This window comes from Mixophyes fleayi, chromosome 6, assembly GCF_038048845.1.
Source record: "Mixophyes fleayi isolate aMixFle1 chromosome 6, aMixFle1.hap1, whole genome shotgun sequence".
In the NCBI taxonomy this organism is placed as follows: domain Eukaryota; kingdom Metazoa; phylum Chordata; class Amphibia; order Anura; family Limnodynastidae; genus Mixophyes; species Mixophyes fleayi.
Window position 1 is genome coordinate 223,474,676 of NC_134407.1, and position 20,114 is coordinate 223,494,789.

General features: G+C 41.3%; 2 protein-coding genes across 2 annotated transcripts in view; one reads left to right on the forward strand and one right to left on the reverse strand.

Moving 5' to 3' along the window:
• The window catches only part of LOC142160080 (uncharacterized), a 205,309-nt gene that overhangs the window by 116,527 nt on the left and 68,668 nt on the right, over positions 1-20,114 (forward strand). The gene's annotated exons all lie outside the window — the stretch shown is intronic.
• LOC142095509 (uncharacterized) lies at positions 348-3,262 on the reverse strand. Its single transcript, XM_075178454.1, has 5 exons — positions 3,043-3,262; positions 1,758-1,864; positions 1,146-1,334; positions 952-1,066; positions 348-818 (listed from the first exon to the last, which is right to left on the reverse strand). The coding sequence occupies exons 1-5, from the start codon at positions 3,260-3,262 to the stop codon at positions 370-372; spliced, it is 1,080 nt and encodes a 359-aa protein (XP_075034555.1). The 3' UTR covers positions 348-369.

The following is a 20,114-nucleotide window of genomic DNA, read 5'->3' on the forward strand; positions in this document are numbered from 1 at the left end:
ATGGCCTGTGAGATGGTTTAAAAGACTGGATCTATTTGAAAATAATTTTCCACATTCAGAACATGTCAACTTCTCTCTTCTGTGACTTCTCCGATGATTAACAAGACCCGACTTACGGGCAAAACATTTTGAACACTCAGAACATTTAAAAGGCAAATGTTTGCCAGCTTCTGGTAAATTTCCTGCTTTAGATGAGATGGATTGCTCCGTTACATAAGTAGCCATGTGTGTACAGATGTGGGTGTCTGTGAGGTTTCCTTCTTCATCCGAGGTGGATTCCTCTGTAATAGGAGTAGATGTATATTGTGTATGATCTGTGGTGGTATAAATCTCACTGTCATCTTCATTTGAAGTGGAACCCTCTTCAATTCAAATAAATGAATAATTTGCCTGTGCATTTTTTATAAGTTCAAAGATGTATGTGTCTATATTTCCTTTGTCAAATATTGGATATTTTTTATGTTTTTGGTCAGGTTTATACACTTTCTGTGTACATGCTGTGTGAAATGATGGATGTTCGTTCTTTTTATGATTTGTGGATGTATCCATATCAGTGATGTTTACCCCCTCACATGAAACTGATTCCTCCTTAACATGAGTAGATGTATATTGTGTATGATCTGTGGGTGTATAAATGTCAGTGTCTGTGAGGTTTCCTCCATCACACGAGACTGATTCCTCCTTAATATGAGTAGATGTATATTGTGTATGATCTGTGGGTGTATAAATGTTGCCGGCTGTGAGGATTCCTCCATGTGAAACTGATTCCTCCTTAATATGAGTATTTGTATATTCAGCCAGATAATTTACCAAAGCATCTAAAAGAAATAAACATAATTAGATTTCAGTAATAAACATGCATGCTACTTGTATTCAGAAAGGCAATTATATACAGTATGTGGTGACCACTGCTCTCTAAGCAAATATGAAAATTATTAAATCACCTCTTACCAGGTGGTGTGAAGGTCTGGTGGATCACATCCTTGTACAGATCCTTGTGTCCTTCTAAATACTCCCACTCTTCCATGGAGAAATAGACAGTGACATCCTCACACCTTATAGGAACCTGACACACACAATGGTACAGTCATCACCCAGACACATCCCCTGGTGTTACTGTATAATGTCCCATTCCCAGCAGTCACCTCTCCAGTCAGCAGCTGAATGATCTTGTTGGTGAGTTCCAGGATCTTCTGGTCATTGTCTGTCTCATGTATCAGTGAGTGAGGTGGAGGCACCGTGATGGGGCTTTGGGTCCTGCTCAATTCTCCTGACACAGAAGGATAACTGCTGGGTGTCCCTCTCTCACCAGACTTCTTCATAACAATATAATCCTACATATAGAGAGACATCAATAAATATCACTGTGCAGAGACACAGACACCCTGCACACAAACATGTCTCTTCCTAGACACAAGTACACCCGCTTAATGGATCTTTCCTCTTCACTAAATGTATAAAACGTTCCGTTATCCCTGTGGTACGTATAAAACAAAACATCTTGCATGTCCCAATCTAATGACAGTATTTCCCATATATGTTCTCTGCATACCCCCTATTTATTAACAGGAATAAGACTGATGTCACTGTGAGATTCCCAGAATCCCTCACCTCTCCAGGCATGTTCCTGTTTTATTAATAGTGATAAGTGTGATGTCACTGTGAGATTCCCAGAATCCCTCACCTCTCCAGGAATGTTCCTGTTTTATTAATAGTGATAAGTGTGATGTCAATGTGACATTCCCAGAATCCCTCACCTCTGCAGTCAGCAAATAGATGATCTCCAGGGTGAGATTTAATATACTTTGGTTAAATTTCTCCCTGTCCTTGTCTGTAGGGGACTTTCCTTTGGTTTCTCGTGAAGCTGGTTGAATATAGGTAGTGGATATACTTGTTGAATCTATATTAGCCTAAAAGCAAATGATTAAAACAATCAGGATCACTATATCTTCAGTTATATGTTTGCAAAACAATATAAAATGATTATAATCCAACAACAAATACCACTAATTTGTACAGACACTAATGTATGAGCAGTATTTAACATTGGATGCAGTGACTACAAAAAAGGAAACACCAGAAAGGAATCACATGTAAAATGAAAGCACGCCAATCTGGAATAAGCAAGTAACACCCACACTCAGTGGCCACATGACAATGAGTTCAGTGTACTCCACAGTTGCCAAAACCCAAACCAATAGAGCACCTTTGGGCCGACAAATCTGCAGCAATTGTGTGATGCTATCAAGTCAACATGGACCAGAATCTTTAAGGAATGTATCCAGCTCCTGGCTGTATGTACGTCATGAAGTATACACACTGTTCTGGCCATACTAGTAAGGTGTAACTAATAAAGTGGCCACTGCGTGTATACAGCTTATTTGAATGATCTAGAAAACAGTGCATTTTCAAAACAAAATAAGAAAAGCATTATTTTGATTACAAATAACACCTGTGACATTGGTATTATACCTTAAGAAGGTCAATCCCAACAGTAATGCCATTAATAACCCCAGATATAATGTCAACTAGAAAAAGGTATAATACAATCCTGCATCTATTTTACGTTGCTTGTAGGACCAGCCAAAAAATGGTGTAAAAGTCAGTTAAAATGGAAAAATGTTAGAAAAAACCTATGGCACAGCACTATAAAAGCTCAAAATACTGTATCAGGGAATTATTTATAAAAATCAGGGAAATAAGCCAAAGTAAATAAAATCAGTGTAAGGTCAGGGGAAGTAACATGGGGTTTTGACTGTATATATTCAATTTCTGGAAAAGTGCTCAGAGACCATAAGCAGGTAGCGTAGGGCCATTAACTGTGGACAGTGATTAGGAAAAGCTTACAATGTCAATGATAGATTCCGACATTATGATGACTATCTCTTACCGGTTCACATTGATGATGGTTTAGAAGTAATGGGTTGACGTGAATTAAATCAAACGTTATGTTAGAATTAGGCTGAAGTGAGGCTGTTTTTTCTCCATTATCATATCCCTGGGTTGTTTATGGTCCCGTTGGTTCGGCATGTGGACTCTTACATGGTGATTTCAACCTTCGCCAGGATGGACTTTGGGGTGGGACGTCTCGGTAGATTGTTGGAACAGCATCTTTCTTCAAAGTTTTCCGCAGCCCACTGGACCAGTAAGACTGCTCTGTAAAATGTTCAGAACAAACCCGGAACCGCTCATTAGTTTTCCCCTCAAATATTTTTCCAGCCAGTTCATCAACATTCCCTACCGCATGGCCACCCTGCTCCATGCACCTCAGCCATGTCTTGATTTTGTCCAGGCTGTTTGGAAAAACGTGCAAAATTATATTCAGTTTCTCTCCTCCATAATTGTGGCATCTTTCAACAAAACATCTGGCCATTTTCTTTACTTCTGGAGAACCTCGAAAACACTTTATGTACAACTGGACATAGAGAATAGGTGTCTTCAGGCTGCAGTTACAAAACAATAGTGAAAGAGCTGCTTAGAGATCTAAAACATCACAGACAGACAAATAGAACATTAGGTTTAATATTACATTAACTAAACTGAAAAATGAATGTTGAATTAATGGAATGTCTATTTTATTTACTGAATCATTGCAACATTTTTTTCTACATCCATATGGTTTTAAATGTTGTTTTCATTTACTTTGCTTTCATGTCAATTTCTTGCCTAACCTCCTACCCAAAAATCACAATAAATCCTGTGTGTTCTCTCCCCTATACTGACCCCCAGGTGTACGACATCACTGAGTTCATAAAACCCAGCTCCCATTTTTTCGCCATATTCCCCTCACACCCACTTTCTCCTATCAGTGTATTATCTCCCAATGCCTAACCACCCAGAATGAAATCTCCAGCACTATGAGCCCAAACCCATTCATTTACTCTGTGTGCTCTTTATCCTTTACGGCTGTCATTTGTGGACATTGTAATCTACTTTTTCCACCTTTTAAGAGGATGATTATTATTCGTGTTATGCCGATTTTAATACTATCTTGAGTTGGCATCACTTATTCGGGCAACAGCTATTCATGTTACACCACATTGTGACTTAAACCCGATACTCCTCTCAGCGGATAATGCACACTCAGTAATAGGTGACTGAGGAATGTGTTAATTGGCACTAGCTGGTTTCCGTATTTCAGTTTATATCTGAAGGATATATATTATACCAACTAGATGCATTATGGACGCAGTATTGTAGCGCTATTTCAGCGTGTATTCATACAATTGTGAGGATATAGGTGAAACTTTGCAAATTAATTTTGCATTTTAATCACTTATCGCCCCTTTTTTTATTCTATTTTCTTTTTAATTATTTCGCTCATTTTCTTTCCATTTTTAATCAATTCAATAAAAGTTACATTTTATAGAGCACTCCAGGAGTGCCTCATACTACACTGTCTTTTCTTCCTCCCTCTCCCCCCCTTTTCCCCTTACATACTATTTATTACAGTGTTGGGTGCACCCCCGATTAAAGTTTCTCTTTGTTCGGGTTCAATAAGATCAACATCTTATTAGTGTTCTTGTCATTCTGCCCAGTGCGGTTCTCTACCCCCATGTTTTTGCAGTTATTTCCACTGAAGCGTGACACCTTCTTCCCATAGTGCATCCTGGTGCCATCTCTTTCTCAGGTAAACGGCACACAGGCACCTGGCTGTCCACATGATGTAAAAGAAAACATGATTCATCATTGCAGGCGGACGGCAGTTGGGGTAAGCAGAACATTGTCTCAGCTCTTTGCTCAAGCTCCCACTTTTCCTTATTACTGCAAATATAAAGCTTTGGCTAATTCTGAATACTGTTGGCAAATGTCACAGCAGCTCTGAGGATCGACTTTATAACGAAAAACAAGGCTATTTTAGGATCTACTGAACAACCTTCTCTGTCCAGCTGTGGGACCCACAGAGCTTAACGGTCATTGCTGTTTCAACATCTGTTCATCTACTCAATGATCTCAATTGTGATTGCTGTTATCATCTTTGTTTGGCTGCTAGACCCTCTGCACCCAACTGTCAGCATCCTCCTGGACCTCATCGTGTTAGAACGGTAGAAACTGCCTACTCCATTAACCTCAGCCAAAAGAGCAGTAAAGTATCCTTCAACTCTTCCATTGCCCCACACAATTTGGATCAATTGTTCCTTTCCACTTTCTCATTACCTACCCTAATACACATTCATTCACATCTCTCCATAATCCACCTACTCACTTTACAGTCCCTCCTATTTACTGTCACCATACTTCTCTCCAAACACCTCTTCTTTCTCCATCATCCCATTCCCCCCCCGATTATAATTTCCCCTTCACTACTTCCCTCCTCACTAGTCTGTACACATAAACTGTTTTGTCTCCTGCACACACCACACTCACCAGCCTACAAAAGCAGAAATTAACCTCCACAAATCCTCCTCGTATGTCTGCTTTCTCACCCTGCTTCTTCTCATGGCTGCTGGTGACATCTAACCTAACCCTGGACCCCGTACAATTCCTATTATCTGCTCATGCTCCTCGCTTCACCCCAAACCTTTCCATCCATCCCGTACTTCCAATCCCCCTAACCTTATCCATATATCTCCACTACCCTCTCTTCCCTTCTCCTGTGCACTATGGAATGCCAGATCTGTTTGTAACAAAGTTGCATCCAGCCATGATCTATTCATTTCTAAATCTCTCAACCTCCTTTCCATTACAGAAACTTGGCTGACCTCCTCTGACACTACATCCCCTGCAGCTCTCTCCTACGGGGGACTCTCACTCAGCCACACTCCCACACCTGGAAAGAGGTTGTGGAGTAGGCATTTTACTTTCTCCAAGCTGCACCTTCCAAGTCATACCCTTCATGCTCTTCCTTTGAAATCCACACTATCTGTCTATTTTATCCATCTCCATCTTCTTGTTGCTGTCATATACCCCCCCCCCCCAGGTCCAGTTTCCCAATTCCTTGACAACTTTGCTGCCTGGCTCACTTGATTCCTATCCTTTGACCTGCCTACTCTCATACTAGGCGATTTCAACATTCCCATTGATAATCCCACTGTCTCTTCTGCCACTAAACTTCTTTCACTTGCTTCCTCCTTTGGTCTCTCCCAATGGACCTCATCAGCCACCCAATGTGATGGACACTCCCTTGACCTTGTCTTCTCCCATTACTGCTCCATCTCTAGTTTCGCCAAATTAGCCTTCCCACTCTCCGACCACAACCTCCTTTCTTTCAGCCTCACCTTACCTCATGCCCTCACACCTGCACCCAAATCCACACATACACAACGAAACCAAAGTACTGTTAACCCAATCTATTTCTCATTTTCACTAGAACAACTATTTTCTCCAAAGACTACATTGTCCTGTCCTAATCAGGCTGCTTCTTTCTATAACAAAACACTCACTTCAGCCCTTGACAGTGCAGCTCCAGGTACTACATATAGTCTCTGATGAGCCAAACCCAAACCATGGCACAACAAACAGACCCACTGCCTGCAAAAGTGCTCCCACACTGCAGAGCGCCACTGGAGGAAATCTCGTTCCTATCCCGATTTCCTCCACTATAAATTGCCAAACACATTCTTCAGATCTCTAATATTCACCCAATCTTCTAAGCCACGTTGCCTCTTTGCCACCTTCAACTCACTTTCTGCCCACCTGCACCTCCCCCTTCCTCTCAGTCCATGATTTTGCCACCTATTTGAAAGACAAAATCGACACAATTCAACAAGATATTTCCTCATGCCAAATTCCACTCATTCCACCCACTCTACCCACCTTTTCCTACACTCCCCAATCCACCGTTAATTCATTCTCTCTAGTAACTGAAGACAAAGTTTCTGCACTACTCTCTTCATCTCCTCCTACGACCTGTCCCCTATTCCCTCCCAACTTCTCCGCTCCCTCTCCTTCACTGCACACCCACCTCTATCTCACCTCTTCAACTTGTCTTTCTCCACTGGCAAATTTCCATCCTCCTTTAAAAATGCGCTCATCTCACCAATTCTAAAGAAACCATCTCTCAATCCAACCTCTCTCTCCAACTACCTCCCTATTTCTCCTCCCATTTGCCTCCAAACTACTTGAGTGATTAGTGTACAAATGCCTGTCTCGCTTTCTTTCCTCTCATTCCATTCTCGACTCTCTGCAGTCGGGCTTCCTCCTCCAACATTCCACTGAAACTGCAAAGTTACAGTGGAATGATCAATTAACAAAGTGATAATTGATCTACTTACTGCAAAGTCTAAAGGTCATTTCCCCATACTCATTCTCCTGGAACTTTCTGCTGCTTTTGACACTGTTGATCACCCTCTTCTCCTACACACCATTCACTCCATTGACATTTGTTGCACAGTTCTTTCCTGGTTCACTTCCTACCTATCGAACAGCTCCTTTAGTGTTTCTACCACTATTACATCCTCCCCTCCACTCCCACCATCTGTTGGGGTCCCACAAGGCTCTGTTCTTGGCCCTTTACTTTTTTCATTATACACCTCTTAACTGGGGGCACTAATTCGCTCATTCGGCCTCCAGTACCACCTCTATGCTTATGACACCCAAATCTACATCTCTTCGCCGGACCTCTCTCCTTCTGTACTATCTCGTGTAACCGTCTTCCTGCTATCTCCACATGGATGTCCCAACGCTACCTACAGCTCAACATGTCCAAAATAAAGCTTATTATCTTCCCACGTGCCCTCAAATCTCCCTCACTGTCAATAACACAACAATTTTCTCAGACTCCCAAGCCCATTGCCTTGGTGTTACACTTGACTCCACCCTCTGGTTTATTTCTCACATCCAGACTCTCTCCCAGTTCTGTCGACTCCACCTTAAAAACATTGCCAGAATACGCCCTTTTCTTACTCAACGTGCTACCAAAACTCTTATATATTCACTTTTCATCCCCCATCTTGACTATTGCAACCTTCTGCTATCTGGCACCCATAAATCCACAGTTCAATCCATCCTAAATGCTGCTGTAAGGCTGATCTTCCTCTCTCACGGCTCCACATCTGCTGCACCACTTTGCAAATTCCTACACTGGCACCCTGTATCCCCCAGAATCAAATTTAAATTGCTCACCCTCACCTACAAAGCCCTCAACAACACCACCCCTGCATACATCTCAAATCTCTTATCAAAATACTCACCCTCCCGCCCTCTTAGATCTACCTCTGGCCTTTGCCTTGTCTCTTCTCTGGTAACCCCCTCTCACTCCCGCCTACAAGACTTTTTCAGTGTTGCTCCCCACTTATGGAATTTCCTATCGCGCTCAATCAGACTTTCCCACAGCCTCAAATCTTTAGACGCTCTTTGAAAACCCATCTCTTTTTTAGAGGTGACCTTATTCCCGATAACACTTTTCACACTAATGCACCCTCACAACTGTCCCAATCTCCACTTTGAGCCGCCCTTCTTGTTTCAGCTGTGCCCTCTTCCACTTAGAATGTAAGCTCTCTAATGAGCAGGGTCTTTCATTCCCTTTGTTTTCATGTCTGCGTTTATTTTGTCTACCTTGTTGGGTCACTGTTTTATGTATTTACTGTTATTTCAACTGTACAGCGCTGCTGAACACTGTGGCGCCCTACAATCAGACCAGGCCACCTTGTTTAATTGCTTCATAGTCCAGTTCTGGCGCTCACGTGCCCATTGTAAGCGCTTTTGAGGGTGGACAGGGTTCAGCATTGGCACCCTGACCGGTCTGCGACTATGCAGCCCCATACGCAGCAAGCTACAGTGCACTGTGTGTTCTGACACCTTTCTGTTATAGCCAGCATTAACATTTTCAGCAATATGTGCTACAGTAGCTCTTCTGTGAGATTGTACCAGACAGGCTAGCCTTCGCTCCCCACGTACATAAATGAGCCTTGGGCGCCCATGACTCTGTCGCCGATTTACTGGTTATCCTTCCTTGGACTGCTTTTGGTAGGTACGAACCAATGCATACTGGGAAGACACCACAAGCCCATAGATTGTAAGCTTGTGAGCAGGGCTTTCTTACCTCTTTGTATTACCCAGTATTGTTTTATTGCGGTGTTTGTCTCCCAAGTTGTCTCCAATTGTAAAGCAGTACGGAATTTGCTGGCGCTATACAAATAGATGATGATGATGATCACCTGCCGTTTTGGAGATGCTCTGGTTCAATCGTTTAGCCATCACAATTTGGCTCCTGCCAAAGTCGCTCATATCCTTATGCTTGCCCATAATATCACCTCACACGGTGTATAACTAATGTTGAAGTCGTATAATTGGATGAACGAGAGTATATTGGTTTAATATTGGTTTGCCGTGCGTATTGCGAAGCGTACGCCACGTGTTACGTGACGTGGTGCGTTCGCACGGTAAAATACGCACGCACACACTCGCATTACAACAGTTAGTTATTTATATAATTTCATATTGGTTCTGTTACACTGTAATTCAGGAGCAGATAGTATTCGGTTTATTATTAGTCTATATATATATATAGTGATTATATGTACATTGTAGTGTTATTAAAGGTTTAGGTAATAGGAAAGGTGTCATGCCTGATATCATATTGAAGCCCTAATCATCAGCAGCTGTCCGGTGCAGTCGGCGAAGAGATCGCACATTGCATACTTTAGTTATTGATATTAGAAAGTAAACCTTTGTATGATACTGGCTATGAAAGGAGCAGACCCCCTGGAGAGAAGACCCCCACCTTTGGATTCCTTAGATTGAATCAACCTATTACCTGTCTGGCCTGGACCCACCCAACGTCTGGACCTATAGAAACAATCTACGTCATCTCTATTGTTAACAATGAAACACTGACTGTATATATATTAGCTGCATCTCACTGGGGCCTCAGTCAACTCTGACACAATATTCTATACAGAATATTGTCCATCGGGTCCGGTGGGTGCGCAGCGTGCGCAAGCGATTGCATTGGTATGTACTTATCTTTTGGTATTGGCTGTGCTGTACTGTACTTTATCATGATATAATAATGTATTGAATTGTTGACTATTTACATCTGTTAAAAATAAATCACTTTGTGCTTTGGACACACATACAATTGATTGGGCAATGCTTATTTTAAAACGATAAAATTACTTTAATAATTTGGGGGCTCGTGAGTTAGGAGTTACGTTACCGGCAGGTATGCAACGCTTACGATATTCGGTTCCTCAACAAAGGGTGGATTGACGGACGCGTCGCATAAAGCAGAAAAGAATGTTATGTGTTCAAGACCTGTGGTTCACTGTGTGTTGCGAAACCGAATGTCCGTTGTTGCATAGACTGAAGGAACGCTAATTAGAATCTAGGGACAAGAAAGAAAAATGTTTCTTTTCATTGTCGTTTTATGTTTTAAAGTGTATTGCATTGCTGTGCGTATGTGTATTTTCTGCTGTGCGTACGCGAACTTCCGGTAGATTTGCCACGTGGTTGAACAATCGTTTTGATAGTTATTATATGCATAGTATAATTACTTGTGAAAGCCTCTGAGACATTATTACTATTGTTGGGAACTTTTGATTTTCTGCGCAGAAAAGGTGTATAGTGTGTGATTTTGTAACGTAGATACACTGTTTATTGTTGAGGTGCTCAGTTGCTGTCTGACGAGGCGGATTGCCCAACTGAAGGACGGTATACAGGGCAGGTATACCGAATGCGAAAACGAAGTTTTCGCAAAAGTGCTACCAATAGATCGCAAGGTTTGCTAATAATTAGTATTGGTAGGCAGTGCGATCCAATCGCACCGTTAGTGCGAATTGGTGAAGCAGCTAGGAGGAATTATACTGGAAAGGCAGGTTGATTGTATCGACTTTGCGCTCCCAGCGATAATAAACTCAGCAGATTTTTTGTGGTTGAGCCAGGGTATCGAGGAGCTGATAGCCCTTGGGGCCCACAGTGATATTTCTGTATTAGGGATCCTCGCCTGGTGCGAGAAAAGCGAGTGAACGCGGCTAACAGGAAATACGTTCACCGAGCATAATAGATCTCTAGCGGTGAGTATAGCAACAGAGTTGAAATTATTTGGTGGAAAGAACAGAGCATTGCGGTGTGTCTGTATTTCACATTTGGCCGGAAGGAACAGAGCATTGCGGTGTGTCTGTGTTCCGGGTAGAAAGTATATTGTTCAACATGGGTGCTAGGCATACGCTAGAGATTGCCAATTTACTGCCTAAGGAAGGTCTTATTGAGTCAGCGAGATTTCTCATGTGTGCAAAATATGGTGCATACGCAACTGTGTATTGTGACACGTGGGTCGAAATGACCAAAGATTGTGATAGGCCTTTCCCAACAACAGGGAGTTTTAATGCAGAGGTGCTAAATACCGTAAAAGATAAAGTACGGTTGATTAAGTCAACGAAAGTGAGAAATGCACATAATCATTGTTTAAAATCGTGGCAAATGGAAGGCGAACGCACAGCGGAAGTGAGTGTAAGGAAAAACACGTGTTCAGCGGAAGTAAGCGTACCGGAAACAAGCATTCCGGAAGTGTGCATTGCAAAGCGTGGCGAACTGAGCGCAAACACGCCCCCGATAAATTCGGTCGGGGCGGGAAGTACAGCCAATACCAAAAATGTAAAAACTGTAACTAGTAAGTTGTATGTTGTTTTAAGTAACGTTAAAAGTAATGTTTCAGGACAAAGAAGAGGAACGGTCCCACCAGCAGGGGCAGCTGCTGAAAGTGGTGAGAATAATGAAAAGGTTAACACAGGGGGAGACATCCATTGTACTGCAGCAGCAATTTCAGCAACTAGTTTTAGTGATTTGGTAGACTTACATCCTGTCTGCACAGCAGCAGTTCCCAATGGGAAAGCAGACAGGAATAGTGATGTTCCCTTAAAACATGTAGCAAAGCATGATCCATGCACTAGGTCTGAAACATTTTCAATTTTGTCTGATTTCCCTGATCCTAGGAAAGATTTGACCAAATGTCAGCAGTTTATTAGATATTATGGTAATGTGTATGAGCCAACTAATAACGATTGGCGAGTATTATTGAAGGCCTGTCTTCCTCTCAATAGTGATATACAAAAGTTCATTAATGATTGTATGTTGGAGGAGGATGAATCCTTAACCGAGGATGATAATCAGAACAATATTAGACATATAATCACACAGTTGGCTATATATTTCCCAGTGATAGTGGACTGGAGTAAAATTTTTAGTATCCAGCAAAAAGATAGTGAAAATGCAACAGACTACTTTTGCAGGGCTCTGATGGAGATACTGGGGTACCAGACATAAAAGATAATGAAGATTACAGAGAGGTTGCTGTTCACGTTCTAATGGATGGACTCAGGGAAAACTAGAAAAAAAGGGTGCAAACTTCATTACCATACTGGAGAGGAAGTACTGTAAGTGTTCTCAGGGAGTCAGCTATAGAACATGATAGAAGTATGAATAAACAGAAAGAGACACTAAGTGATAGGGTAATGATAGTAAGTATCCCAGCACTAGAGGGACTGCACACACGACCACCAGCATACAACCCACATAATAAGAAACATAGAAAAATCAGGTGTTTTAAGTGTAACGAAGAAGGCCATTTCGCAAGAGATTGTAAAAAAGAAGAGAAACAACATGAGTTGAGAAAGTGTTTTAGATGCACTAAAATGGGACACCAAGCACAGGACTGTACAATGACAAGAGCGGAAGCAAAGAGACTTGGCCCATCTAAGGGGGAATCACATAGACACCCACAGAGACGGCGCACACAAGTCTCGGAGACTTCTCAACAGTTTCCTGTGCACCTCATAGCCGCCAATGCCTGGGGGGAGAAATATAGCCGACTCTAGAGTTAAACTGTGGTAAGTATTAGTGTGCAGGGAACAGATTTAAAAAGGTAATCTTTGTTGATTTTGTTTGTTCGTTTTATGTTGTCACATGTTTGTTTTCCTAAATCGCTGGCCGATGGCAAAGAATAGAAATGTTTGTTTTGTTTGCTGTTTTAAGATAACTATCTTGTTTTTCTTCTCACAGGTAAAGGGGACACAAAAGGAGTATAGACTTAGTGATCAAAAGGGGAGATAGAGAAATAGAAGAATCACTCTTGAAAGACAAATTAACAATAGACAATTGGAACACTCTTTTGTTTTAGGCTGCAGTGTCTCATGATAATTTGTTTGGCTGAGAATCATTATCCAACAATGAAGTATGTACATACTTTGCTCCAAAATATTGTTTTATGTATTTCAGAGAAAATATGAGTCACTAAGAGTACATTTTTACATTTCTCTATCATAAGTTAGAAAAGTCCGTTGAAAAGGTATGTAGTCAATGAGATACCGAGTTCTTACTGAACAAATGACGGACGACACTGGATGGCACTGTTAAGACCCCCTAGTCAAGTATGGGGAGGGGTCATAGTTAGCAAATAGCTAAGGGGAACAGTGGAATGAATACAGCCATTTCCCCATAGAGTCAGAGTCCAATCCAGCTGTCATTTTGTTGTAAAAATCTCCCTTTCTACATGTATGTTTGTATTCAAACCTTTGTATTACCATCATTCATTGCTTTCCTATTTCTCATTCTTTACACAAACGCTAGTCTCTCTCTCTCTCTCTCTCTCCCTCTCTCTCTCTCCTTCACTCTCCCCCCCTCTCTCTCTCTCCTTCCCTCTCCCTCCCTCTCTCTCTCTCTCTCTCTCTCTGCTCTGGTAGAGATAAAATCAGACACAGTCTCAACAATGGGGCTAAAACATATTTTTATGTTTTTACATAAGACAAATTCAGAGATACACACACTAGATTGACATGAGTTACAGAAACAGTCAGGGGTTTTGTTTTCATGTGTATAGAAACTGCTGATTTTTTTTAAGCAGAAAGGTTCTGTTGTGGAAATACGATTCATGTTTTATAGATTGCATATCTGTTTTGGTTTTTTTTTTGTTTTGGTTCGTGCCTCCTGTACAAAAATGTGCCTTTTTATGGATGCACAAAGGGTGGAGACAGGAGATTGCTAGAGGATAGGCATACGGATATGCATCTCAGTATAGAACATTGGAGTAGGATTTTTACCACAAGATACGACATAATGTGAAACCCTAGAAAATGTAGAATTTTCATGTTTTATATTTTTTCACTGTTAGACAGGCATGTACTGGATACTGTTATATTTGAAGAAAGTGTTATAGAGATAGACACCTTTGCCTTTCCCACTTAGTCAAGTAGCTGAATATGAGGTACTGAGAATGACATGTGAGGTGGCAGAGGGAAAATCGATTGATATACATTGGTCTTCAGCATTTTTCTAGTCTAGGGGGCGATGTTGAGGTGACTGAGAAATCGTTTTATAGCAATACCAGCACATGATTAGGACACTACATAGAGGACTTTAGACAGTGACACAGTTACCAACTGAAGTAGCTGCTAGTAAGGTCCACACTTACACGCACAACCATACAGGGCTGTCACACCAGGGAGAACATAGCTGTCAAATAGACAACAGGGTTTTATGTGACAGCTAACAAATCTATGTTTTGTTTGTTTTTCGTTGTATTGTTTTAGTTTTAAAAAGGTGAACACACACACACATGCACGCATACACATATTGGTTGATATAGGAAGATTTGTGTTACCTGAGGGATAAACTGTCTGGAAGGTGAAGAGATGTGGTGAGGAGTCTGGTGGACTCTGGAGAGATGGACAAGGTAGACCAATAGAACCATCCCATATCCCTCCTGCTGAAGGGTTTTCCTCCAGGTAAAACAAATACACGTCATCCAATTACCACCATGCAGGATCCTCAAGTATACACAGGTGTACCAATGAAATATGTCTGGGTAGAGGTGTATTGAAATGTGTCTAATGTATTACTGTATCATACTCAAAGCTTTTGTTATTCAATGTGATAGTCCTAGAGTTATAATAGATGATAGGGGTATTCATGTTATTGATAATAGATGTATAATGTATGAGTAGTGGTAACAAATCACATACTTTCAGTTAGCCATAAACCAGTGTGAACATAAAGTAGTGGTACTCGGTAGAATGAATTGAATAGAATAAGAGTTGGAACTTGATTGAAGTGCCACTAGTCCTTTCCCGCTACCAAAAGAGCACCCCTGGGCAGACTCCTAACCTGTCAGTTTTTGAAATGTTCTTGACCCCTCGTGAGATGAGATTGTAACTGGGAGGCTAGGTTAGACCTTGAGAGAAGGTAAATAGTGAGACAGTAACCAAGAACGTCCAAAACACTGTTTCCTGAAAGGTCACACTAACTGTCAGGATGTTGGATCAGGAGAGTAAGTTGTGGAGCAGTAATTTCTTAAGCTTAGGTTATTTGCCAGACAGGTACCAGGTGTAGGCTACCAGCCTCACGGCTTCAAGGGTAGCAGAGACACACGGGTGCCCATACCACCCACTGCAGAGGGGCCAACACTCAGAGAAGGGTCCAAGGGCACTCATGAGTTTGTACTGGAAGGCCTCGAATGCAGTTAGTAGCACCTGAGCCAAAGGCTAAGACTGTTGTCCAGCATGAAGTTGTAGTTTTTCCTCTTTTGTGTTCTCTCATTTCACTCTCTTCTCAGGACGGTTAATTCTTTTGATTATTGGCAGGTGACAGAGACTGGTTCAGGTAATGATAAGGAGGTATTGGGGAGGAAGAAGTTAGTAGCATAATCAGTCCGGCCAATTACTCTATTCAATTCAGGGGTAAAGGAAAATTTGGAAACCTTGGAGCTTGGAGAAAGTGCGAGGGGCTATTGTCTGAGTAGCATTACGTCCGTAAGTACGGCGACCCCATAGTTAAAAAAGAGATACACCCAGCGATGCCAGTCCAGTAATATCCGGACTCGAGCAGGCATCCTTGAGAATGATTATCATTCTTGGGAGGGTAAGGTTTTAGACCAAACAAAGTGCTGGGTGTGCTCACACGTGCCTCAGTGATTATATCAAGTAGGATTAGTTCTCTTTCCACTAAATATTCTTGAGGTACCCGAACTATAGGCGGGAGGTCACTAAGGGAAAAAGTAGGACACCTAGGTCCCTTAGTCTGAAGTCTCCCAATGCTTTGCAAGCCGATCACTGTTAAATCTGAGTATTGAGAGACTGGGAAGAACGAACAGACAATAGCCCGCCCACAAGTGTTGATGAAAAGAACTGGTGACATTATTAGATGTGTGTATATTAACGCAAGCTGAAGGAGATTGCATATGACATTATTGATAGACATAGGATGATGCTATTGATGAACATGAAGTGTTTAAATGTATTCTGAGCTTAAAGACATGCGTTGGACAGAAGAACCTGTTAAACTTGAAGAACTGTAGTAAAGAATTCTGTATAGCTGATACATGTTCTACTGTACCTTGTGCCTTTCCAAATAATGTATTAAGTGTTTTATTGCACCCTTGAAGGGCATACAAAAAGTTATCTCCAAGCTCCAGAAGTGTACGGTTTATAGTAAAAAAAAAAAAAGAAATCGTTTAGAGGATTAAGACTCTCTCTTATGATAACTTGTTCAGATCAACAAACAGCGTGGACATACTCCAAGGGGGATTTGTATTACATAACATTGAAACGTGGTACTGAGATCCTGCATATAACATCTTTAAGGTGATAGTTTATTGTACTATCAAAGGGTGGACTGTTGAAGTCGTATAATTGGATGAACGAAAGTATATTGGTTTAATATTGGTTTGCCGTGCGTATTGCGAAGCGTACGCCACGTGTTACGTGGCGTGGTGCGTTCGCACGGTAAAATACGCACGCACACACTCGCATTACAACAGTTAGTTATTTATATAATTTCATATTGGTTCTGTTACACTGTAATTCAGGAGCAGATAGTATTCGGTTTGTTATTAGTCTATATATATATATATATATATATATATATATATATATATAGTGATTATATGTACATTGTAGTGTTATTAAAGGTTTAGGTAATAGGAAAGGTGTCATGCTTGATATCATACTGAAGCCCTAATCATCAGCAGCTGTCCGGTGCAGTCGGCGAAGAGATCGCACATTGCATACTTTAGTTATTGATATTAGAAAGTAAACCTTTGTATGATACTGGCTATGAAATGAGCAGACCCCCTGGAGAGAAGACCCCCACCTTTGGATTCCTTAGATTGAATCAACCTATTACCTGTCTGGCCTGGACCCACCCAACGTCTGGACCTATAGAAACAATCTACGTCATCTCTATTGTTAACAATGAAACACTGACTGTATATATATTAGCTGCATCTCACTGGGGCCTCAGTCAACTCTGACACAATATTCTATACAGAATATTGTCCATCGGGTCCGGTGGGTGCGCAGCGTGCGCAAGCGATTGCATTGGTATGTACTTATCTTTTGGTATTGGCTGTGCTGTACTGTACTTTATCATGATATATTAATGTATTGAATTGTTGACTATTTACATCTGTTAAAAATAAATCACTTTGTGCTTTGGACACACATACAATTGATTGGGCAATGCTTATTTTAAAACGATAAAATTACTTTAATACTAATATACAAAATTACCTTAGATGATATATAATAATATATATTTTCACCTCACATGGCATGTGACCCTCCCTACTCTTTGTTTTCATGTAAGCATTTATATTGTCAATCTTGTATGTCCCTGCACTGTAGTGCTTTAAAAAACACATTTATATATATTTATTCAGTACGTGGCACTCGAGATTATATAACAAGCTGACCCTGGTGCTAACCTCCAGTCAGAGAACATTGTCGTGCTGTATATAGATCCAGTATAGCAGGCACTCAAGGTTTTAATGTGGCATAGAAGTAGCAAATGTCAATTTTTTCCCCAAAGATTACAACGTTTCAGTTAGAGTATAAATTTAGTCATGGATAGCATAAAAATGAGACAAAAGTAAGCAATATATAGAGACCAGTTAACTACGCACCCAGGCGAAGAAATCACTGGAAAAGAATCCACCCTGGTGCTGTGACGCGATTGAAGTGCCAATGATTGGGAGAAAGCAAGAAAAAAAGTGTATGCTTCAATCAAAAACCACCAGTTCCTTAAGCACCCAATGGTAGTTATTTCCTTTGTATGTGAGTATCTGAACAATCACTGGAACGTCACAGCACCAGGGCGGATTCTTTTCCACTGATTTCTTCACCTGGGTGAGTAACGGGTCTCTATATACTTCCTCCACTTCATCTCCTGGATTCTCCTGTATTACCAGTGACCTTGTGTCAGGACTCTGTCAGTTTAATGTGTTCACAAGAATTAGACCCTGATGGCTGATACCCTCTGATGCCCAACAACTTTATATACATCAGCAGGACACTTAACAGTATATATAGCAAGTGTAAAAGAAATGCAGTCTGAGGATAGAGGTTGATCTGGAGCAGTGGCAGCCTTATATCCTGATAGTCTGCAACATAATTCTTCTAGTAATGTAATAATTCTGAAATTTTTCAGATATAGAGCAACACAACAATTTCCAGGCATAGTTCCCAGAGGTCTCTTGGAGAACGCCAAACTGAGGTCCAGAATGCAAACTAGAATAACAGTCATAGTATTCCAACAGTACTAGTAATAATGTCCATATGACATCAGATGTCTTAGAATAAAATACAGCAAATTCTGAAGCAGCAGTAATTGTCACAGGCACGAGTGTAAACAGATGCAGAATGGGACAACAAAGACACAGGGTGACAAAAGCTGGCCATGGTACAAACTAATAACTGCTTCAGTGTAGAACAAGGATCAAGTGTCATTTGTCAGCCAGTTAGGCACCAAGTAATCTCATAACAAAGATCACCAATGAAGATGCGGATGAGATGTGCAATAAATAGAAATGGTCAAATTGGAACCAGGTCAATATGGCAGACAGGCAAGCTGTGGTCAGAATGGAAGCAAAGTCAGTACACATGAATGCGGAGTAACAGGTATGCTGGACACTGGTTACTGGTCAGGATTTGACTCAATAATCTAGCAAAGCACCTTTCTAGAGAAAGGATCTTATAGCAGCATGTATTCACCAGGCACTTACATGAGCTCCACAATCGCCTCCATACTGTAATGCACATATCGCTCATAGAATACTCAGACCTCACCAGACAGGGGCACTGCTGCCAGGGTTTGTGATGCATTGATCTCAACTTTACCTGGATTTGCCCATATTGCCTATGACCTCTAAGTTAACTCCTGAATTTATCCATATTGCCCATGAGCTCTGGTTGGTCTCCTGGATTTTCCCATATGATGTATGACTTCAACTGCATTTTGTAGATTTGCCAATAATGCCTTTAACAGTGGTGGGCAACAGGCGGTCGGTTGCCCTCCAGCAGCCTCGAGTTGGTTGCTCCCAATTGTACTTATACACTGATTTGTTAATAAGAAAGAGAATAAGACAGAACAGGAGCAGCAACGGCTGTGTCATATGACCTCCTCTGCACAACGCAGGGAGGTCACACAACTAGAGGGAGTGCAGTGTGCTCTGCTTATTAATGCTTTCCGTACTATGTTGGTGTCTTCCCAGTCACTGCTGTGCAGGTTTGAACGTTTTACATAATTTCGTTTGTGACTGCAGTGCAAGAAAAAATGGCTACCCCACTTGTGATTTGCATGAATGAAGAGCAGCGTGCAGAGATTCGTTTTTTTACGGTCTGAGGGTGTGTCTGGTGCCGATATTTAATCGAAGACTTTGTCCACAGTATGGAGAAAGTGTTTTGTCACGAAGAAGTATGTATGAATGGATAGAGAAGTTCAAAGAAGGTTGCACAAGTGTCAGCCATGAAGAAGGAGCTGGACGCCCATCCATGTCTACGACTGATGAGAACATTGAGTGTGCACGTGAACTGATTCTGTTGGAAAGACGAGTGACAGTGGACTATGTTGCAAATTATTTGCAAATCAGCATGACTCTGCCTATGCAATAATCCACGACAGACTTGGGTTTCGAAAAGTTTGTACGATATGGGTGCCGAAACAACTCACGGAAGAGCACAAACAGAAGCATTTGGACATCTGCAAACAAAATTTGGACCGATACTCTAAGGAAGATGAAAGTTTCTTAAAAAGAATCATTACTGGTGATGAGACATGGATTCATCACTACAAGCCTGAGAGTAAACAGCAGAGTATGGAATGGAAACATCCTCAATCGCCAACCAAGAAAAATTTCAATAGTTAACCATCAGCTGGAAAATTGATGCTTACAGTTTTCAAGGGCC

Excerpts from the sequence above, each read along its gene's own strand:
- LOC142095509 (XM_075178454.1), bottom strand. The coding sequence starts at position 3,262 with ATGGAGCAGGGTGGCCATGCGGTAGGGAATGTTGATGAACTGGCTGGA. Across the intron at positions 1,865-3,042 it reads GCGAAGGTTGAAATCACCAT|CTTCACGAGAAACCAAAGGA; the intron begins GTAAGAGTCCAC and ends ATATTCAACCAG. Across the intron at positions 819-951 it reads CCAGACCTTCACACCACCTG|ATGCTTTGGTAAATTATCTG; the intron begins GTAAGAGGTGAT and ends TATTTCTTTTAG.